The 19,050-nt window shown below is 35.9% G+C and overlaps 2 protein-coding genes across 2 annotated transcripts; both read right to left on the reverse strand.

The window, feature by feature from the left end:
- Nucleotides 1-7,076: 7,076 nt before the first annotated feature.
- On the reverse strand, nucleotides 7,077-7,751 carry LOC132550118 (uncharacterized). The gene has a single exon (XM_060214135.1). It carries the CDS (start codon nucleotides 7,749-7,751, stop codon nucleotides 7,077-7,079), a length of 675 nt encoding a protein of 224 aa, XP_060070118.1.
- Nucleotides 7,752-9,565: 1,814 nt separating this feature from the next.
- Nucleotides 9,566-19,050, reverse strand: LOC132550119 (potassium voltage-gated channel subfamily A member 1-like). Its single transcript, XM_060214136.1, has 2 exons — nucleotides 18,544-19,050; nucleotides 9,566-10,639 (listed from the first exon to the last, which is right to left on the reverse strand). The coding sequence occupies exons 1-2, from the start codon at nucleotides 19,048-19,050 to the stop codon at nucleotides 9,566-9,568; spliced, it is 1,581 nt and encodes a 526-aa protein (XP_060070119.1).

Genomic DNA, 19,050 nt, shown 5'->3' on the forward strand with positions numbered 1-19,050 from the left:
ATTGATAATTTAATATATGCCCATCCTTTTACTACAAGCAGATCATTACCAAAGCATACTGGTTGTGAGTCTTTGTCCCAATTATGATTATATACCCTTTCTTCCTAATATTCTTCCTTGAAGGACATGGACCTACATATGTTTTGGTCTGTCTCTTGTGGAGAACAATCTTGGGAAGAAAGGGTATCTTTGTAGATAGATAATATTTTTGCTCCATTGCTAATTTGATTAAGAAACTTGACAGATTATGATATGATGTAGGTTAGTATATATATATTTTTTTTGAAGAACAATAAATTGGCTAGTCACCAGGTATATTGCTTGCATTGCTGAGATGATGTTGATTATTCCATAATATTCTTTTTTTTCAATGTTTTATATTTCTGTCCAATATTGAAGCGTTTTGATACTATGAAAAAAAAAATAAACACAAATAACACACCTCTCTGTCTCGTTAGGTAGCAGGTTGCACAGGCTCTCGACTGTCCTGAAGGGTGCAGACAGGCTGATTGGGGCTAGACCATGGCAGCAAAACTCATTACAACTTACCCTTTGTATTCATTTTGCACTTTTATGTTGACTTAACTAAAATATCATTCAGAATTCCATGTATAAGGTTATTTTGACTTGTTCTCCTAAACTTGTATGCATATTATTTTTGTTCAGTTTAAAAGAAAAATTGTTATTTGTTTGCTCGATAATCAGTATTTTTTGTCTTTTCCCTGATAAGAGTTGTCTCAATATTTCATGAATTTCAATGTTGATCAACATTTTACTGTAATACCGATTTCACTTGTGCCATGTTTTGTATTACTGTAGTGCATGACCTGTTTCCTTGCATAAACTTATGACTTTGATACAAATGCTAATTACTGTGCATCTTCAGGAAATAATTCTTGTACAAGATAATGTAGATTTAGAATTTTAAATACAGATATAATTGAACTGTGATAGTGAAATGCTACGTATCTTAAACAATATCAGGGATCAAGCTGTCTTAAAAATCTTGATGAAATATGAGTAGAAGAATATCTTGTATTATATTGCAGTGTTCAGATGTTAGGTAGATATGTTATGTTGATGCAACCGTTGACTCGTTCTTGTATTATGTCATGTTAAAATTGTCCTCACCAACTCATTCCTAAATTTGCTGACAAGACACGGTAGTATATGTTCATTCTCTTTAAATAAATGATCTTTATATAACACTGTAGATATTATGACATGCATATACTTGTATAGACTGTTGACTTTGTGCATCTAGGACCAACAAATTGAATATTGGAAAATTATATTGTCCGTTATGAATGACTTACTCAAAACTTCACATTTTGATTACAGAAATGTATTATAAACAATGTTTTGCATACAAAGAAAAAAATGTTGACCTGTTGATGCCATGATTGAATATATTTAACGTTTTTGAATGAAGATCGTTTTATATATATATTGAGAAACATGGAAATCATATTCTTCAAAGTGCTTCATATATTATATACCTTGAGATTTTTTATGCTGCTATGTAAAAACATTATTTTCATGACGTGCAATGCAAGCTAGATATGAGGTGGCGATATAAGCTGTGGGACTGTAATAGACATTGTATACCCGTTGCTGACTTACATGATGCAGAACCCAGGAGCATGGAGCTTGTGTTTTATTTCGGAAAAAAAATTCTGCAAGCATTACAAGGATGTTTATAAATACTTTGTATCAAAATTTATGTGCCATTTTGTTATTTTAATTGATGATGATGAATTTTTTTATCATGGAAAATAGAAATTTTTGCGCTAGGTATAATAAAAATGTGTTTGTGTCTCCCATCTGTGATAATTAATTATCGGATGTAAAACGACTAATATCATACCTTCATAGTACACTGCTTGATTGGTTCACATTTAAATACATACATTTGTTGTTCCTACTATATTACACAACACGTTATTAACAGGTGAGTATTATAATATTGATAATACTGTAATCGTTGAGAGTGATATATGTCCAGTACAGTTGTAATATGTGTGGTACACGTGTTCTAAGCTCATATAGTGACAGTGTGTCTGACGCAAGGTAAGCCGTTAATCAAGGGATATGCCTATGTTTTTGAAGTGCAGACTTTTATGTGGTATTTAAACAGGTTCCCCCTCCTTCTTAGTATGATCTTAACATTATGATATCCTTTTCATAACTAACTATGATCTATTTGAGATGTGGCAATTAAACTTTTGGGTTTATTTTGCAAAATGTGCAAAAAAAAATAAACTGTTTTACCTTTACTAAACTGTTAGTGTTCATTCACTGTATGGTCTCTACATGGAACACATGGAGGAATGCAGTATTTTACGAACATAGAGAGGTTCTTGTTTGGCGTTGTTAAGAAAGACTCTTGAGCTGTTGTAAAAATATATCTTATCAATTAGAATCTGTTGAGAGGATAGTGTAATGTTCTTTGGATATACTGCATTTCTCCATTAGTTTTCAGCATGATCTACCACACAGATTGTTTAGGTATTGGGGAGAAAGCATAACAAAAGCTCGGAGAAAGAAACCGTTGACGGGCATTCCATAACTTAGTTCTTGATCCTCAACATGATCTATTAATGCTTGGAATACTAATGATTATTTTAACTAATTCAAGGAATGACGATAAAACGCCTTATACAATGTACCTTATAATGGATGCAGCTGTTCTGTTCGAGGTTTATTAAGCGAGGCTCAGGATGGAAATTATACAAAAAAATATTTTAAAACGGATCAAGTGACAGGTCATTAAGTGTATGCAAGAAGCCACTAGTCTTGAAAATTAAAAATGGCAGTAACCAATATAAACTAAACGTCAAATAGAAATTTCATTGAAATTGCTTTGCACAAAAAAACGATTGTATCATATACTGGTGTACATTTTTCAACTTTTCAATTGCAATGGTAGTTAAAACTTATTCTTGGCCCTATTGGCCGTCGAGTTTATCGCTACAGTGAAAAGAAGGAAAGTTACTCGGGGAGATTAACTTTACTGAGGTGGACAGCAAGAGAGGTTCTACCGTAATCGTATATCTTGTGCTTATACCACAGCAACATTGCCGGAAGCAGCCGCTTCGTGATAAAACGATTAGTAAGTGTCGGATACTATTCTGCATGCGGAATTATGTTTAAACGGTTCCGTCCTTGGGCATTACTGAAGCATATTTCCAAAATGAACGGAATAGAAAGTCATTTTTCACAGGAGTTGCTTCCAATTCATCATAGCGATAATCTGTTTTACATTCATGTGCTGAAATCAGTCTTGGGTTTTTGGCTGTCACTATTTTTGATATTCAGTGGCTACGGGTGTCCACTAATTTAGATCGGACATAATTACTTACCTGTTACTTCTTGATCGTTGGTATGAATAGGCTCTTGTAGAGCTCTATCAGCTCAGTTTGAGAGAGTTACCACTTACTTAGCTTGGATAGATGAATTACTTCGGATTCTTTGGATTTCTTTACTATGGCTCCAATATGTTGATTAGACTTCAATCTATATACTTGCATTTTATCCGTCATATCCACTAATACTTTTACAAGTATATAACCTCGGGGAGATATTCTCGTACCTGAACTCTTTTCGCGGGAATTTAAATGACTTCTTTAAAGAAAAGATACTGTGCCTGGGTAAGATTTTTTTCAACGCAGGGAAAATGATAATGAAGTAAACTGTTAGTGTTGGGTGTTTGAAACCAGCAGCGTAAATATTTTGGTAAATGACAGATATATCCTGCTACTATCCAACTAATCCACAGGCACTAGCTTCTTGTCTAAGAGGAATAGGGAAATATAATTAGTCTTTACTAGAGAGACAGGATGACGTCAGCTACATATGTTATCTGGATGACGCATAGAATGATGTCTGTAACGTCTGTCATTCGGACGACTTGACAAAATGACGTCCGTTACGTCAGTCATCTGGGTGACGGATATAATGATGTTTGTTACGTCTGGCATCCGGATGACAGGACAGAATGACTTCCGATAAGTCTGGCATCCGGATAACTGATAAAATATCTTCCGCGACGTGTCATTCTGATTACATAATGACGTCCATTACGTCAGTCATCTGGGTGACGGATATAATTATGTTTGTTACGTCTGGCATCCGGATGACAGGACAGAATGACTTCCGATAAGTCTGGCATCCGGATAACTGATAAAATATCTTCCGCGACGTATCATTCTGATTACATAATGACGTCCATTACGTCAGTCATCTGGGTGTCGGATATAATTATGTTTGTTACCTCTGGCATCCGGATGACAGGACAGAATGACTTCCGATAAGTCTGGCATCCGGATAACTGATAAAATATCTTCCGCGACGTGTCATTCTGATTACATAATGACGTCCAGTACGTCAGTCATCTGGGTGACGGATATTATTATGTTTGTTACGTCTGACATCCGGATGACAGGACCGAATGACTTCTGATACGTCTGGCATCCGGATGACAGGACAGAATGACTTCTGTTACGTCTGCAATCCGGATGTCAGGATAGAATGACTTCTGTTATGTTTGCAATCCGGATTACAGAATGACGTCATTGGATACGTATCATAAATAGAACATTGTCAGCAGTTACATTATTAGCCTTTCATTTGAAAATAACCTTTTTTGTCAGAGATTTGAATGATTCGGTCTATGATTTTATCAAGTTATAAAAGTTTTCTCTGTGTATTTATTTGAAAGAACTTGAAAAACGCAAACTCCAGTAATATACACAATGATATCTAACATTTCCAAAATATTCAAGGTTTATCAAAACTGTTCACATTTTAAAATTAAACGGACTCCCCCTACATTCAATGACTATTGAGTTGTTGTCGGCACTCCGTCACACCGTTATGTCTTGACTCATTCCCGCGAATATTCTGGCATGGAGGACGTCGTCAACTTCCGACGCTTAAACCACAGTACTAACTGATGTTAATCAAAGAATGTTTATACTTAAAAGATATTCAAACAAATGTCAGCACAATATTCGACGCATGCTGGTTTGTTGAGAAGCTGATCTGAATGAAACAAAATTCTCTCTTGTGTAAAAGACAAGGATAGGAGTACTTCCTTGAGGTATGTCATCCGCGTACTTTTGGGTGCAGTGATGGATCTTGCTGGATTGTATTCTTTTCAGACTTCAATGTTTGTGTTAACGAGTATGTTTATGGTGACATCAGTTAAAGCACACAGACTGCTAACTAGTTTCCCAAGAGCAGTTTTAGGAGCAACGTCACCATATTAAATCGTTGTCTTAGTGATAAGGCCTCACCACCAAGGAGTTGAACTGTCTAAAATGTAGAATTTCCAATGATAAGGATGCCAACGAACAAGAAAGAGGAGGTGCATACAGATATCAAAGTGTCAAACACAATTAGCCAGTTCCTGAAAAACCGTTTGTAACATGTCTAGTAAATAGTAACAGAAGAGCTTGGCACTTTGTTAGAGATGGCGGATTAAAAAAAAAAATAGCAGCCAATGCATTACAACATTTTATTTTTTTATTGAGTTATCATAGTATTAGGATAGGGAATTAATCCGTATAATCTACGTAATGATTATAGTCACTATACACGTACTCGCTCCCGTTATCTTTCATGTAGTGGTACATTCCATCTGCTATTGGCCAACTTTCTTTCACGTCAGCACGTCACATTAAATTTTTCTCATCAGTATAATAGCGGGTCCATAGTAGTCATAACCTTATGTGCTTTCCTGCCTAACCAGGCCAGCATGCTTTCAACGATACTAGTAAATCTTTCACGGTACCCAAGGAAAGGGAAAGCCACCGTCACAAAAATAACACCATCCTTATATACATCCCACATTTACACCTGAAAATTAGGAATGGTCACATTAACAAGAAGCCAGTTCCGCATCGTGTAACACGCTGTTTTAACAGTGAATAGAATGAAGGAAGCGGAGAAAACTTTATCTAAATAAAGGATCACACCTAAGAAATTTGACAAAATCAAGTCGTCAAGGTCGACAATGAAAAAAAAAGAGAAATAATTAAAGCAAACATGTGGTCAATAAAATACAGATAATGATGGGACTGAAACTAAGAGACAGAAATTCATTGATTTATACAAAGGAGTGTAGTCATGTCATCCAAACGTATCTCTGATACAGTAGTGTTGTCATGTCATCCAAACGTATCTCCGATATAGAAATGTAGTCGTGTCATCCAAACGTATCTCCGATACAGATGTGTAGTCATGTCATCCAAACGTATCTCCGATACAGAAGTGTAGTCATGTCATCCAAACGTATCTACGATACAGATGTGTAGTCATGTCATGCAATCGTATCTCAAATAAGGTAGCAACAGATCGTCGTCGGCTCCCTGTCGACGGTTTTGTCCCTTGCTTGCTGATGCTATTCGTCAAGAATGATCACGAATTCCACAAATGGCTATACGGCACCCGATTCGCAGCATGCCAAGCCGACGTCATGTCGTTACTAGGGTAAATGGAGGGCACAGTCACTAATGATAGTGTTACTGAACCCATGGAAGTATTTTGAATTTTCAGTGCCATTGGGAATTTTAATTTATTTTCGAGAGTTACACTTTTCATGCAATCATACACGACATGCTTCAGTAAGATTAATTCAAAATGGGTCAAAATTGCTTTTTATTGTTGGACGTATTTCATATTAAAAACCTTTTCGCCTTTTGATACAGATGATATATCTTTTAAAAGTGACCCCTAACTTGTTGTGCACAGAATAGATGTCATCCAAACGTATCTCCGTTTCAGGAGTGTAGTCAAGTCATCCTTACGTATGTGAAATAGGAGTGTATTCAAGACATTCAATTTATATTTATGAAATCTATTGAAGTCTGTGTCTAGTGAAACTTCTTATATAAAAAAAAATTATGGCATTTCTGAAGATCACTTTGGATTTTCCTTAGTCGCCTCCAAGATTTCAACGTTTAGTCCTTTAGCTCAAATGGCGAATTTTAGAACGACGAAAAAGCTCTGTGATATAGTTGATTGCGCTATTGGCTCTGCTGTATAGTCTTTAGTAGGATCTTCTAAGTCTAATTCTACATTTGTACGAAAAGGTGCTGTTCTGCAATTTTCGAAACTGCAGTTGGTAGACACTGCTGGTGCAGCTGGTAAACACTGTTGGTGCAGGTGTTCGACACTGCTGGTAAACACTGTAGGTAAACACTGCTGGTGCTGCATGCAAACACTGCTCGTGCAGGTGTTCGACACTGCTGGTAAACACTGTAGGTAAGCACTGCTGGTTCGACACTGCTGGTGCTGCATGCAAACACTGCTCGTGCAGGTGTTCGACACTGCTGGTGCGGCTGGTAAACACTGCAGGTGCTGCATGCAAACACTGCTAGTGCAGGTGTTCGACACTGCTGGTGCTGCATGCAAACACTGCTGGCGCAGGTGTTCGACACTGCTGGTGCTGTTGGTAAACACTGCTGTTGCAGGTGTTCGACACTGTTGGTATTGCTGGTAGACACTGCTGGTTCTGCTGGTAGACACTGCTGGTGCAGGTGAGCGACACTGCTGGTGCAGGTGAGCGACACTGCTGGTGCAGGTGATCGACAATGTTGGTGCTGCTGGTAAACACTGCTCGTGCAGGTGTTCGACACTGCTGGTGCTGCATGCAAACACTGCTCGTGCAGGTGTTCGACATTGCTGGTGCTGCATGCAAACACTGCTGGTGCAGGTGATCGACAATGTTGGTGCTGCTGGTAAACCATGCTTGTGCTGCTGGTAAACACTGCTGGTTCAGGTGTTAGACAGTGCGGGTGCTGTGGGAAGCCTGTTTACTTCTTGAGGTATGTCGTATCTACATGCCACGTTTTAACTAATTCAAAATATACACACGTACTTGACTTTTTCCCTGAAATTATAGGATTTCGGATAATATTTATACTCCACGACAGAAAAGTGACCGATAATGCAGAAACATCAAGTGTCATACAATGTTAGTTATGTATCAATCGCTTGAAGAAAAAAGTGTTTGAAGAAGGAAATAAAAAGTAGGATGTTGAGGTGGAAAAAAACCCCTGAAACTTTGTGGTTATTTTTTGTTTGTTAGGAAAATGGAAGACAAATATTTGACAGATACATTGATAGTTGATACAATTTTATTGACTTCAAAAGAAATTTAAATGAAATAGTACACATGATGATAAATCGTTTGAAAACTCAGCCGATAACACATTGTAAAATACTTTTCTCCTCGGGCTTTCAGGTATATATTAAATAAATGTTCATATATCAAAACCAGATAGACATAGCGGTATGTGACGATTCGTATTATTTTGTAACTCAATGCATATACGCTTCATTAATAATTTGTCTGATTAAGGTGTTGGCGTAAACGACAAACAGGAATTTTCTATCTTGTTGTAATAAATGGACATCTAAATCTGTAAAAACATTATCCATTGTGCCATCGTCTCCTACTAGAAGATTTGTTCGACTTTTCTTGTAACGTCACTACTGCACTGTGTGAAAACAAAGGAAAATGAAAGTTATGCAGTTGACCAAAGTTTGATAAAAGTTACAAAACACGAAACTGGAATATGATAGATAAATATCTCACAAATAGTTGAAACAGCTGACAGCACGTTGGATATGTTTCAAACTTCCAAATGAACGATTGGCCTATCCTGATTATTCTCTGTATAAAAACTTTCATGACAATGGAATGAAAATAAGAAAAAGAAAATTGATCTTAAAATGTATCTTTTCATTTTCTATCCGTGTGTTTAAGACTGGATACTCTACACTGAAATGTCTTTTTGGTATGTAAACAAAGCAATCTTCAAAATCACGAAAGAGATTCAACAGTATACATGTTATTTTACATCGTACAAAATATGGCATCTACACTTAGTGAAATTGAATGGAATATGGGACGACTCAAAAACTACACAGCCAAGAAATAAATTCAAAATTGAAGTACTACATAAGTGTTTGGTCCATAATCATTACATGTCGCATATTCAGGCGACAGCAAAACAATGTTTATATCAATTTTCTCACTTTTCTCCATTGTACAAAGTTTCCATCTTGAGAGACGACAATAAATTCTGAGAAAAGATAACTTCAACAACCATAAAAATGAATTCAGCTGAATTGAAAATTATCAACTCAAAATTAAATTATTGTTTTATAAACTATCACATTTTCATGGAAGTCATAAAATGGCCTTTCCATAAATTAATTGCGTTTGGTTTATATCATACCTACGATAAAACATCCATTGACCATATATTTATATACATAAATACATACATGTACATCTGTATTATAGTTCACGTAACAACACAGTTCCTGCCGATGAAGTAATAACAGCACATCGTTAAAAGCCTACCACTCTTTCACAGACTTTATTAAATGCATATGCTTGATTTTTTTTTCCTCTACATTTTTTTTGTCTAAATATTTTATTAACACACCGACTGAATACAGACCAATCACGCTTCGTATTTCCTTCGTGCCTATAACTATACTCCAGATAATACCTGGTCTTGTCTAATGAGGTCCGCATTCTTTAATCAGGTCACTTCCTGTTTGGTTGCAGTCTTGCCATTTTTGTAAAGTCTGATTCTGTGTCAAGTTGTGTTGTTCCAGACGACTTCTTCACCGTTATAGAGGTTGGACTGATCTGATTTTGTTTTGGTTTTAGATACGTGTTGTGAATACGTGAGATTTGATAGAGTAAAATGAAAGTATTCACAAAAACAGGTACTGTAAGAGAGAGCGACAGAACCCCGCACAGTGCACATATGCATCCCATTATCTTTCCGAACACAGTTTTTGGAACGACATCTCCGTATCCTACGGTTGTCATGGTGATAATTCCCCACCACCATGAGTCTGGCATGTTCGTAAAAGTGCTGCTATCCTCAGAAAAATAAGCAAAATTTGAGAAAATTACGACACCAACGAGAACGTACAACAGTAAAACCACGAGATCTGTGAAGTTGTTTCTTATAGTATATCCGAGTACCTGTATGGATGGAACTTTGTTGACAAATCTCAAGATCCTCAATACACGAAGCATTTGTAGGTAGTACAACATTTTAATACCCTTGTCAGAATACCGGTATTTAGCGAACCAGCTTTCTATAACGACATCAACGACAGCGGTTACCAGAACCAAGATGTCAATTACATTAAGTGGACTCATGAAATATCGTTTAAAACTAGGGCAGCTGCACAAGCGTACAACTAATTCAACAAAGAAAATGACCAGAAGGACAAAGTCAATAACTATCAATGAAGCATGTCGTACTTTATGTTGAGTTAGATTTTGAAATTTGTCCAAAGTTCTCTTCAATTCATCCGGAGAGTATTCTATATCTCCGTATGTATTGTCTGTGTTGTTTCTTTCTTCGGCTTCTTCAATATATACAGAAATTTCTTCTAAAACACATTCCCAGGTGTCAACACAGTTTGTCTCATCTAAAATATCGATAATATCTTGATAATCTTCACCTTCCTGACTAGCCAGGTCGGCAAGATGACTGCGGAGAGAGTCCAGGTTGATGCGCTGCTTCAATGAATCTACAGTTCCAAGTGACAAATTGAGGATAGATACCACGACACAGGCCACTAAAAACCCCATCACAATCTGAAAAGAATAACCAACAAAAATGTTTTGATAGATAAGTAAAGAATAAAAATATCCAGTATTGCTTTCGTTTATAACATGTCTTGGCTATTTTGCATTTGCGCAGCACACAACCATAACAATAGCTTGTTTACTTGTTACCTATTTTTCCGCTGTTCCCAAGGACACATAATTTATGAAAACAATTAATGATATTTGACCGCTGACACTCCCTGAGTACCCAGGGTCAAATTATGCAGTTTAAACCTTGAACTGATGAACTTTAACTGTTGAGCGTTGACAATTGTGAACCTGAACTTTTGAACTTGTGAAATTGATTTGATGTTCTTGAACATGAATCTTGTGTTGTGAGAGCTGAACAAGTACGTAGCGCCAGCCCGAAGAAAGACTGCGTGACCAAAATACGCCACAAAGGAAGCTTTAGATAAAATAATGTATTTTTGAAAATTTTGTTTTGTAGTTGTCTTCTCTTTCATAACAAGTTTTGTTTGCTCGTATATCTTAAGCTGATATTGCATTTAGACTTTTAAAAATTTAACTTACGTATATATTTATAATCCATATTGCCATGGCTAGTTGATTCATTCACACAATCCCTGTGCATCTTTATATTTTTAAAATAGATTACAATATTTTCTTCATGAACTCTTTTCTACGTAGAGGTTATGTACATCTAATTATAAAAAATATAGTAACGATATATAAATACAGATAATATTTGTATGTTTGTTTGTTGACCAATTAATTAAATAATTAATTATATATACAAGTTTGGGAAGATATCGGACATAGGTTTACAGGAATCAGAAACAGGAACAGCACCAAATGCATTTCATCACAGAGGTCTGATGTAGGAAGTATCACACTCGTTCTTCAGATGGCTGATTGTATACAACACAACCCTATGTCATCCTGAGCTTGACTTGGCTATCAAACCATGTCATGAAGTGGTAAGCACTGACATATGCTAAGCATTATGTACCACCAGGAACAAAAAGAGAGAAAATAATGATGTAGTCTGTAAAAAGACGACAGATATCGTCCTCAAGCCGTAATGAGTGCGCTAAATATTTATAAAACATCGGAATACCTTTGAGACGACACAAACAAAAAAAGGAAACACGTTTTACAATTAATCTTTAAATCACACATATTTAAAAAGGACAATAACTAACAAATTTTGAATTTTTAAAAATACGGCTGAGTGCTTTACACTTTAAGTTGTTAACTATCACATGCATGCATATAAGGGTGCGTGTGAGTATGTGTTTTCTGTCGAAATTGTCCGGGGGAATGGAATCGAGATGAAGCTGTAATTATTTTACTACTACCAGGCCGATTTTAACACAAATAGTTTTTCTGATAACGACAGAAAAAGTACATTGTTTGGCGCTTGATGTATTCAAGAGTGAATATTTTGTTTTTATCAACAGAGCACGATATGTTTGACATATCGATCACACGATCATAAACCTGAAGAAGATAGGTCGCTCTTTTCCTGGCCACAATGCCGGACATTTACTAACCTCTAGTGATGCCTTTTGTCCTCAAAAAACTTAGATTACTCGTCCATACTATTAATTTTTGAACATGTTATTATTTTTAACAAATGTGTTGTTTTCTGGCTAGGCTACTGGGAATTCTGGCTCATTCAGTAACCCGAGAAGCAATTCAATATCCATTAACGAGTCTTCCATGTAAATGAATTATTAATATTAATAAGCGATTTTTTTTTACTATATACAATACAAAACGATATCACATTCATGGAAATTTATATGGCAAAAAGTCAGTGTGATTATCGTAGCGATGGAAACCATTTGGTTTCATTTATGTTAAAACTTTTACGGAATTGCATTTCCTTTGAAAAACATGTACCTTAACACTTCCTTCTGCAGACACCATTTACCCGGAAAGCATTAAATAAAGACGCCTTTAAAACGCGCTTGCGCTGTGCACGTGATACTACCTCAAATATCCATGTAGCCCAAAGTGTAATATAGCGTTATGAATTGATATACAAATAAGTATGATGTAAATGTAGCACAAAATCTATACTTCAACAAAATTAATCTTTGATCTATCGAGAATCACTCAGCTTAGTCAAACGTCAATATGTTTTCCAGTCGTACAGGGACTAGATAATCATAACAATTCAGTCTGGGTAGTTTATTAATAGTCTTTCAGGTGATCACTGTATGTACTCGTATTGATTTTCCATAAATTGTTTGAATCCCATTAGAAATCACTAATCAAGCCCTAACAGCGAACTCATTCTGACAGAGACCATGCAGTGTCTCTAAACCTCGACCCAGTTACAGCTGCCATACGGAAGCATGCCGTGGGCATGCTGTTGGGAACTTATAAATCAATTCAATGTACCATCTATTTTTTGTCGATGTGTTTCACTAGACAAATACTATGGAATTACGATAGAAAAAAATAGGATGTTAGATTTTAGTTCCGAGTCTTGAAGAATTGAGAAATTTTTCGAATCTCCGAAACGTGATCTCGAAGTGCATATCACAGACCTGATGATGTCGCACCGCTTCATCCAGTGCAACCACAAAATACATTTGGAATTATTTAAACTATTTTCTCAACCGTACACCTCAGATATAATTAAATGTTGGAACAACAGTTAAGAAACAAAATCAGTTGATTATGAGATGTTTTACAACTTTGGTATTAACTAAGCGTATCAGGTGCGTCTGGCCTTCCGTCACATCACATTTCAAAAATCAATGTCACTTAGTAGATATCGAGCTCTATGTAATTGGAAAAGCACAATATGTGATACTGCTATGAACACCACGGCTAATTTTCTATCCTGCTGGGAGGTAGTAAATAAAACATATGATCAAATTTCCTGCTTTAACAATGGGAAAGTTTATACTTTTGGAGCATCACTTAAATATATAACAAGATTTACTTCCACAGCATCAATGTAATGGAAATAATTATTAATTTAAATGTCTACGGCGAAGCTAATTAGAATCATTCCCGAGTCCTTACATGGGTGCCACAGTTCTAGCGGTCATTATTTAATTTCTATTTCAATGTCCCCGGTAAGGATCGAACCCAGGACATCTGGAACAAGTGGTATTATACGGCCAGTAGATCATCAAATTGTAAACGTAAACACTCAATTCCTGGATAAACTACATTCATAAGCTAACATCAGTTATAATATATTTTGAGGGGATTTTAATGAGCCGTGTCCAACTTCAGAATAAGTGTTAGAAAGACCATTATCGAGTCTATTGTCGACAGAGATTTTACATAGGAAAAGGTTTCCGAGCATCAAAATGCTATAAAATTTCAAAATACATATAAAAATGAAAAATTTAATAAAGACACACAAAAACAATAAAAAAAAAACAAATAAAAATCAGTTTTATTAAGGGGAAAATACGTCATGTTATGTTTTACACATTTGCATATGGAATGTGACGGGTACATTCATGAATGAAATTGAATGACTGAAAAAGACGCGAACTAGATGTGAATGACGTCACGTCATGTCACGCCAGCTGTAATGCAAAGTGATTTGTTAAAAATAATCCGTCACAAAGTTTATACGTTGATGTGTTATTTTTGATTTTGAAACCTATCTAAAAAAAATAATTATAAGCTTTGAATATTTATAGGTTAGCTGTTGGTCTAGACAATGTGGGGACACATGCAAATGTAAAACGGCGTCATATTAAATCTATGCTGGCTACAGGTACACCATTGGACAACAAAACTGAAGGTGAACTCAGATAATTTCAATTTGAAGGGTAAGAGTGTTATCAACAAATAGTTGTATCTGTATCGTTTTACCTCATATGTGCTACTATGTAATGCCCGTAGCGTCTAAAGTGCCCACTGAACAACACTCCGATTGCGTCTTCGATGTTACTCTAAAAAAATCGCAAATTATTAACGAATTGTCATATCAAGCTCGTTCACGTGCCAAGGTACATCAACATTACCCAAGTTAAAATAAACTGTTTGGCAACATTCCGTTTATAAATTAATATTTTTGAACTTTTCAAAATCAGTGCAAGATGACATCGTTCATGTGCAGTAGTTATGTATACTGCTATGTTAGGAATGCCAAGATTATAACATTACTTAACGCATCAACGCCAAACTAGGCTTACGAACTCAGAGCAATGTGATTTGAAGGCTGGTCATGGTGTATAGCGTCTTGTGCTACCTTCGATGAATGTTAAGATTTCAAGGTTAACAGATAAACGTCATAAGGCTTGTGTCCCATTTCATACATTATAGATGCCCTCAGAAGATAAAACAATATCCTTGCCCTTGATCATCGATTTTTATTAACTTCAATATCCAGGTTATAATATATATTGTCATATATCTTTTGCCGTTTTATGACCAGTAGTGATAGCCTTTGATGACTTGGATTTTCACATTCTAAAGATCATCAGCATTACCAAAGACCTGCGGTATCTCTTGGACAACTTTTCTAGCTTAAATCAAAGTAAGCGACTTACAGATAACAAAATGTTATCTCATGCAATTCAAGTTTCAACGATCATCATCTTCAGCCAAGACTAAATATGACGACTGAACAACATTCGGTATATGCACATTTTGACCATTTTCAATACTCAAATTCTAAAACATGTTGTCAGGATTTTTGTATCTTATTTTTTTTTCCAATTTTCTTTCCGACAGAAAATTGAAAAATGCGGAATAAACCCATGTCTCAGAACCATGAAACTAAGATATGCCAAAACTAAGTTGATATATGAAATGTTGTCTAGTGGGTATCTTAAGTCCGGAATGTTGTCCATTGGGTATCTTAAGTCTGGAATGTTGTCCAGTAGGTATCTTAAGCCTAGAATGTTGTCCAGTGGGTATATAAAGCCTGGAATGTTGTCCAGTTGGTATCTTAAGCCTGGAATGTTATCCAGTTGGTATATAAAGCCTGGAATGTTGTCCAGTGGGTATATAAAGCCTGGAATGTTGTCCAGTGGGAATATAAAGCCTGGAATGATGTCCAGATGGTATCTTAAGTCTGAAATGTTGTCCAGTGGGTATCTTAAGCCTGGAATGTTGTCCAGTGGGTATCTTAAGCCTGAAATGTTGTCCAGTGGCTATCTTAAGCCTGGAATGTTGTCCAGTGGGTAAAGTAAGCCTGAAATGTTGTCCAGATGGTATCTTAAGCCTGGAATGTTGTCCAGTGGGTATCTTAAGTCTGGAATGTTGTCCAGTGGGTAAAGTAAGCCTTGAATGTTGTCCAGTGGCTATCTTAAGCCTGGAATGTTGTCCAGTGGGTAAAGTAAGTCTGGAATGTTATCCAGTGGGTAAAGTAAGCCTGGAATGTTGTCCAGTGGGTATCTTAAGCCTGAAATGTTGTCCAGTGGCTATCTTAAGCCTGGAATGTTGTCCAGTGGGTAAAGTAAGCCTGGAATGTTGTCCAGATGGTATCCTAAGCCTGGAATGTTGTCCAGTGGGTATCTTAAGTCTGGAATGTTGTCCAGTGGGTAAAGTAAGCCTTGAATGTTGTCCAGTGGGTATCTTAAGCCTGGAATGTTGTCCAGTAGGTAGCTTAAGTCTGCAGTGACGTTGATGACTCGATAACGATTGTTTACAAGAACGAAATTCATACATGTCATCGGAAAGATTGTACAAAGGAAAGTCAACAACATAGGTTAATACAAATACGGGGACGTTAGAGCTTAATAATGAAGAAAATTAATCAAAATATTATATTTGGCAGGTTTAGGGTTGACTGGTTAAGATGTTTTTACACTAGAACGAGTTTGTTTTAATGTGATATCTGTCTGTATGTGATAATGCCCTAGTCCAATGTAGGACTTTACCAATGATTGGTCAGGTAAATACTGAATAGGCAGCTAACTTCACGTTGGATAATGTATGGACCTATATATGTACAGCATTGTTTGGGGAGTAACTGTTAAGAGTCCTTATCCTGGAACTGAAGAGTTCATGACTATATTTATAAATTAATTATTCTGCGCTTAACATGCATTTATTAAACAGTTGTTTTCACACAGAGTCTGTCTTGTTCCTATCACACGGTCGCTACAGTAGGATTCTTGCATACAGCTTAATTGTGAAATATACCAGGGCCAATTTTCAAAAGATAATTTACAAGTGATAGATCGATAAGAAAAAACAGCAGGTAATTACAATTTAATCTATTGCGCAGGAAATTTGATATATCTCTTCAATAAATTCATTGTAGGAATATCTCTTGTACTCTTGAATTGGGTTTTTTTTCAAAGGCCATGCATATATCTTATATCATAATAGATTGCGTTTTTGAACGGGAGTATGATGCAGTTGATTTAAAGTTCTTGTTTGTTCTCTGTCATATACTGCTTGCCGGGACTGTCCAGCAATTTTATCAATAGTTTCGCATGTAATTAGTTTCCATTGACACAAAGATAATCATCATATATATCAATAAACGCTGGTATTACTACATAATGATATCGACTGTAACGTTTTGACACAAACCATACAGTTTTATTGTATAACTTATCCCTGAATATAATAATACATTGTATAATGATTATATCTTAGTATCTCTTGGTACAACTGTAAGTTCCAAATTAGTTTAAAAGATACTGTTTACTAAGAACTAACATAGTTCAGACACAACTCCGAGAAAAAGTTCAATTGCGTCATAGACACCGCAGGAGAATTACTGTTGTTTAAGATGGCTGTAAACGAACCATCTTCACTCAAAGCAGATAATGAAATGGCGACAGGCAGATGATTTATTTACGTCGGGAGATTGTTTTCTAACTAGAGTTTTGAATAATTGTTTAAAAGATACACAAGTCAACACCATAGTTTGTAAGTTGTAATCAGATACAGTAGAATTGAACTGCATGCGGTAGTTTAAGTAATGATTTTAATTCGAACCAGTAACAACAACACGAATTATCTCTATGCTGACGAACGTTCTATATAAATTGTCTTTTTATATGGAACGGGAACAATGTCTTAGTGAAACATAAAACAAAGCTTAGATTTCACATGATAAAATTTATAGTGCCAAAATATAATGACAATAAATAAATCGAAATTAAATAAAATAGTATATTTGTATTAAATAAATGAAAAATGTGCATTTTTTTCTCTACATACGCGTACGTTTCGCGGCATCATACCTGCTTGCCGGAACGCGTTAGTTTCGCATAATCAGGTGAACATTATTTCCTCTCCCATGAAAATGAACCCAACAGGTTGTCGTAGTTTACTCCAATTGGACAATAATTATAACGTGTACGTGAAGAGCACGTGCGCTGTTTCTAGCTTGGTTACAAAACCAAAACAAAGGAGGTCTCAAAGAATTGAAATAGTCACAAATTAACATTTAAACTTTACTGCTTTTTAACTTCGTCACATAAAAAAATAAATATTTCTTTATTTTTCAGTCAAATAGCAGGACAGTACATAGTGTTCACATAAAAAAGAGACATTAAAAACATCTTTAATGACAGGTAATGACTCTTACGTTGCGTTGCTACAGATATTTCACATTTACTTTGACAGAAAAAAATAGCATAATAAAATTGATGATATCTCACAAAATCATTTCATAATACCAGGCATGTTAACATAACAACTTAAGGTTTAGTATGGTCTTTTTTAGTGATGGATATATTCGGCAACCTCAGAAATAATGAAAACAAAAAAGTTTTTGTACATGTGTTTTTCACGAATTCCTTATCAAAGAAGTCCAATGAATTGAAAGGCACGCGTTTCATTTAGCAGGTGAAGCAAATGTTATTTGTAAAATCAAGACCACATCTAACATTGACATATCGGTAAATTAACACCTGTGTCATTATGTAAGGGGAAAGTCTATGAAAATTAAAAAAAAAAAAAAAACTCGACGACGGATGTCTTACCTTAGAACTGACAGTTGAGTCCTCATGTTCCATGACTGACCATATCCTTGCCCGAAATTTCCCTATTGGGGATGGCACAGGGTTATTGGCAGGTGCTGTATAAACCGTCTTCTCAATGCTGGATTGGAAGGCCGAGATTGTTTCGAACTCGTCGAAAAAAGCCAAGTATTTAAATCGGCAACAATACTGCATATCATCCGGATCCAACTCCCAAAATTCTAACTCTCTTTTGTAGGCCTTTGGACAAACATTGGCTGGCATGTGTAGCTCTCCTGTTTGGTAGTATGCTAAAATATCTTCAAAGATTGTGCTTGGTCGGCTGAAGAATAATGTTTTCTTAATACCCGGTCCTTGTGTTGGTGACATTGATGAATCAGCAGCTAATTTACCGAGTCGCGAATTCGGAAACCGAGCTAGAATGTCTCCTGATACTTCAAAAACTTTTCCTGAAATGTTTAATTGAAATACAGGTGGGGATACATCTATGTCTTCCACTGACAGATTCAT

The sequence above is a fragment of the Ylistrum balloti genome, unplaced genomic scaffold (genome assembly GCF_031769215.1).
Source record: "Ylistrum balloti isolate Yb309-2 unplaced genomic scaffold, AGI_CSIRO_Ybal_v1 Utg370104, whole genome shotgun sequence".
Taxonomy (NCBI): Eukaryota; Metazoa; Mollusca; class Bivalvia; order Pectinida; family Pectinidae; genus Ylistrum; species Ylistrum balloti.

What these genes read in the sequence shown, in the direction of transcription:
- LOC132550118 (XM_060214135.1), bottom strand. Translation starts at nt 7,751, where the DNA reads ATGGTTTACCAGCAGCACCAACATTGTCGATCACCTGCACCAGCAGTG.
- LOC132550119 (XM_060214136.1), bottom strand. Translation starts at nt 19,050, where the DNA reads ATGAATCTGTCAGTGGAAGACATAGATGTATCCCCACCTGTATTTCAA. An exon ending in ACTCAACTGTCAGTTCTAAG is followed by an intron (nt 10,640 to 18,543) that starts GTAAGACATCCG and finishes TATTCTTTTCAG; the next exon opens with ATTGTGATGGGGTTTTTAGT.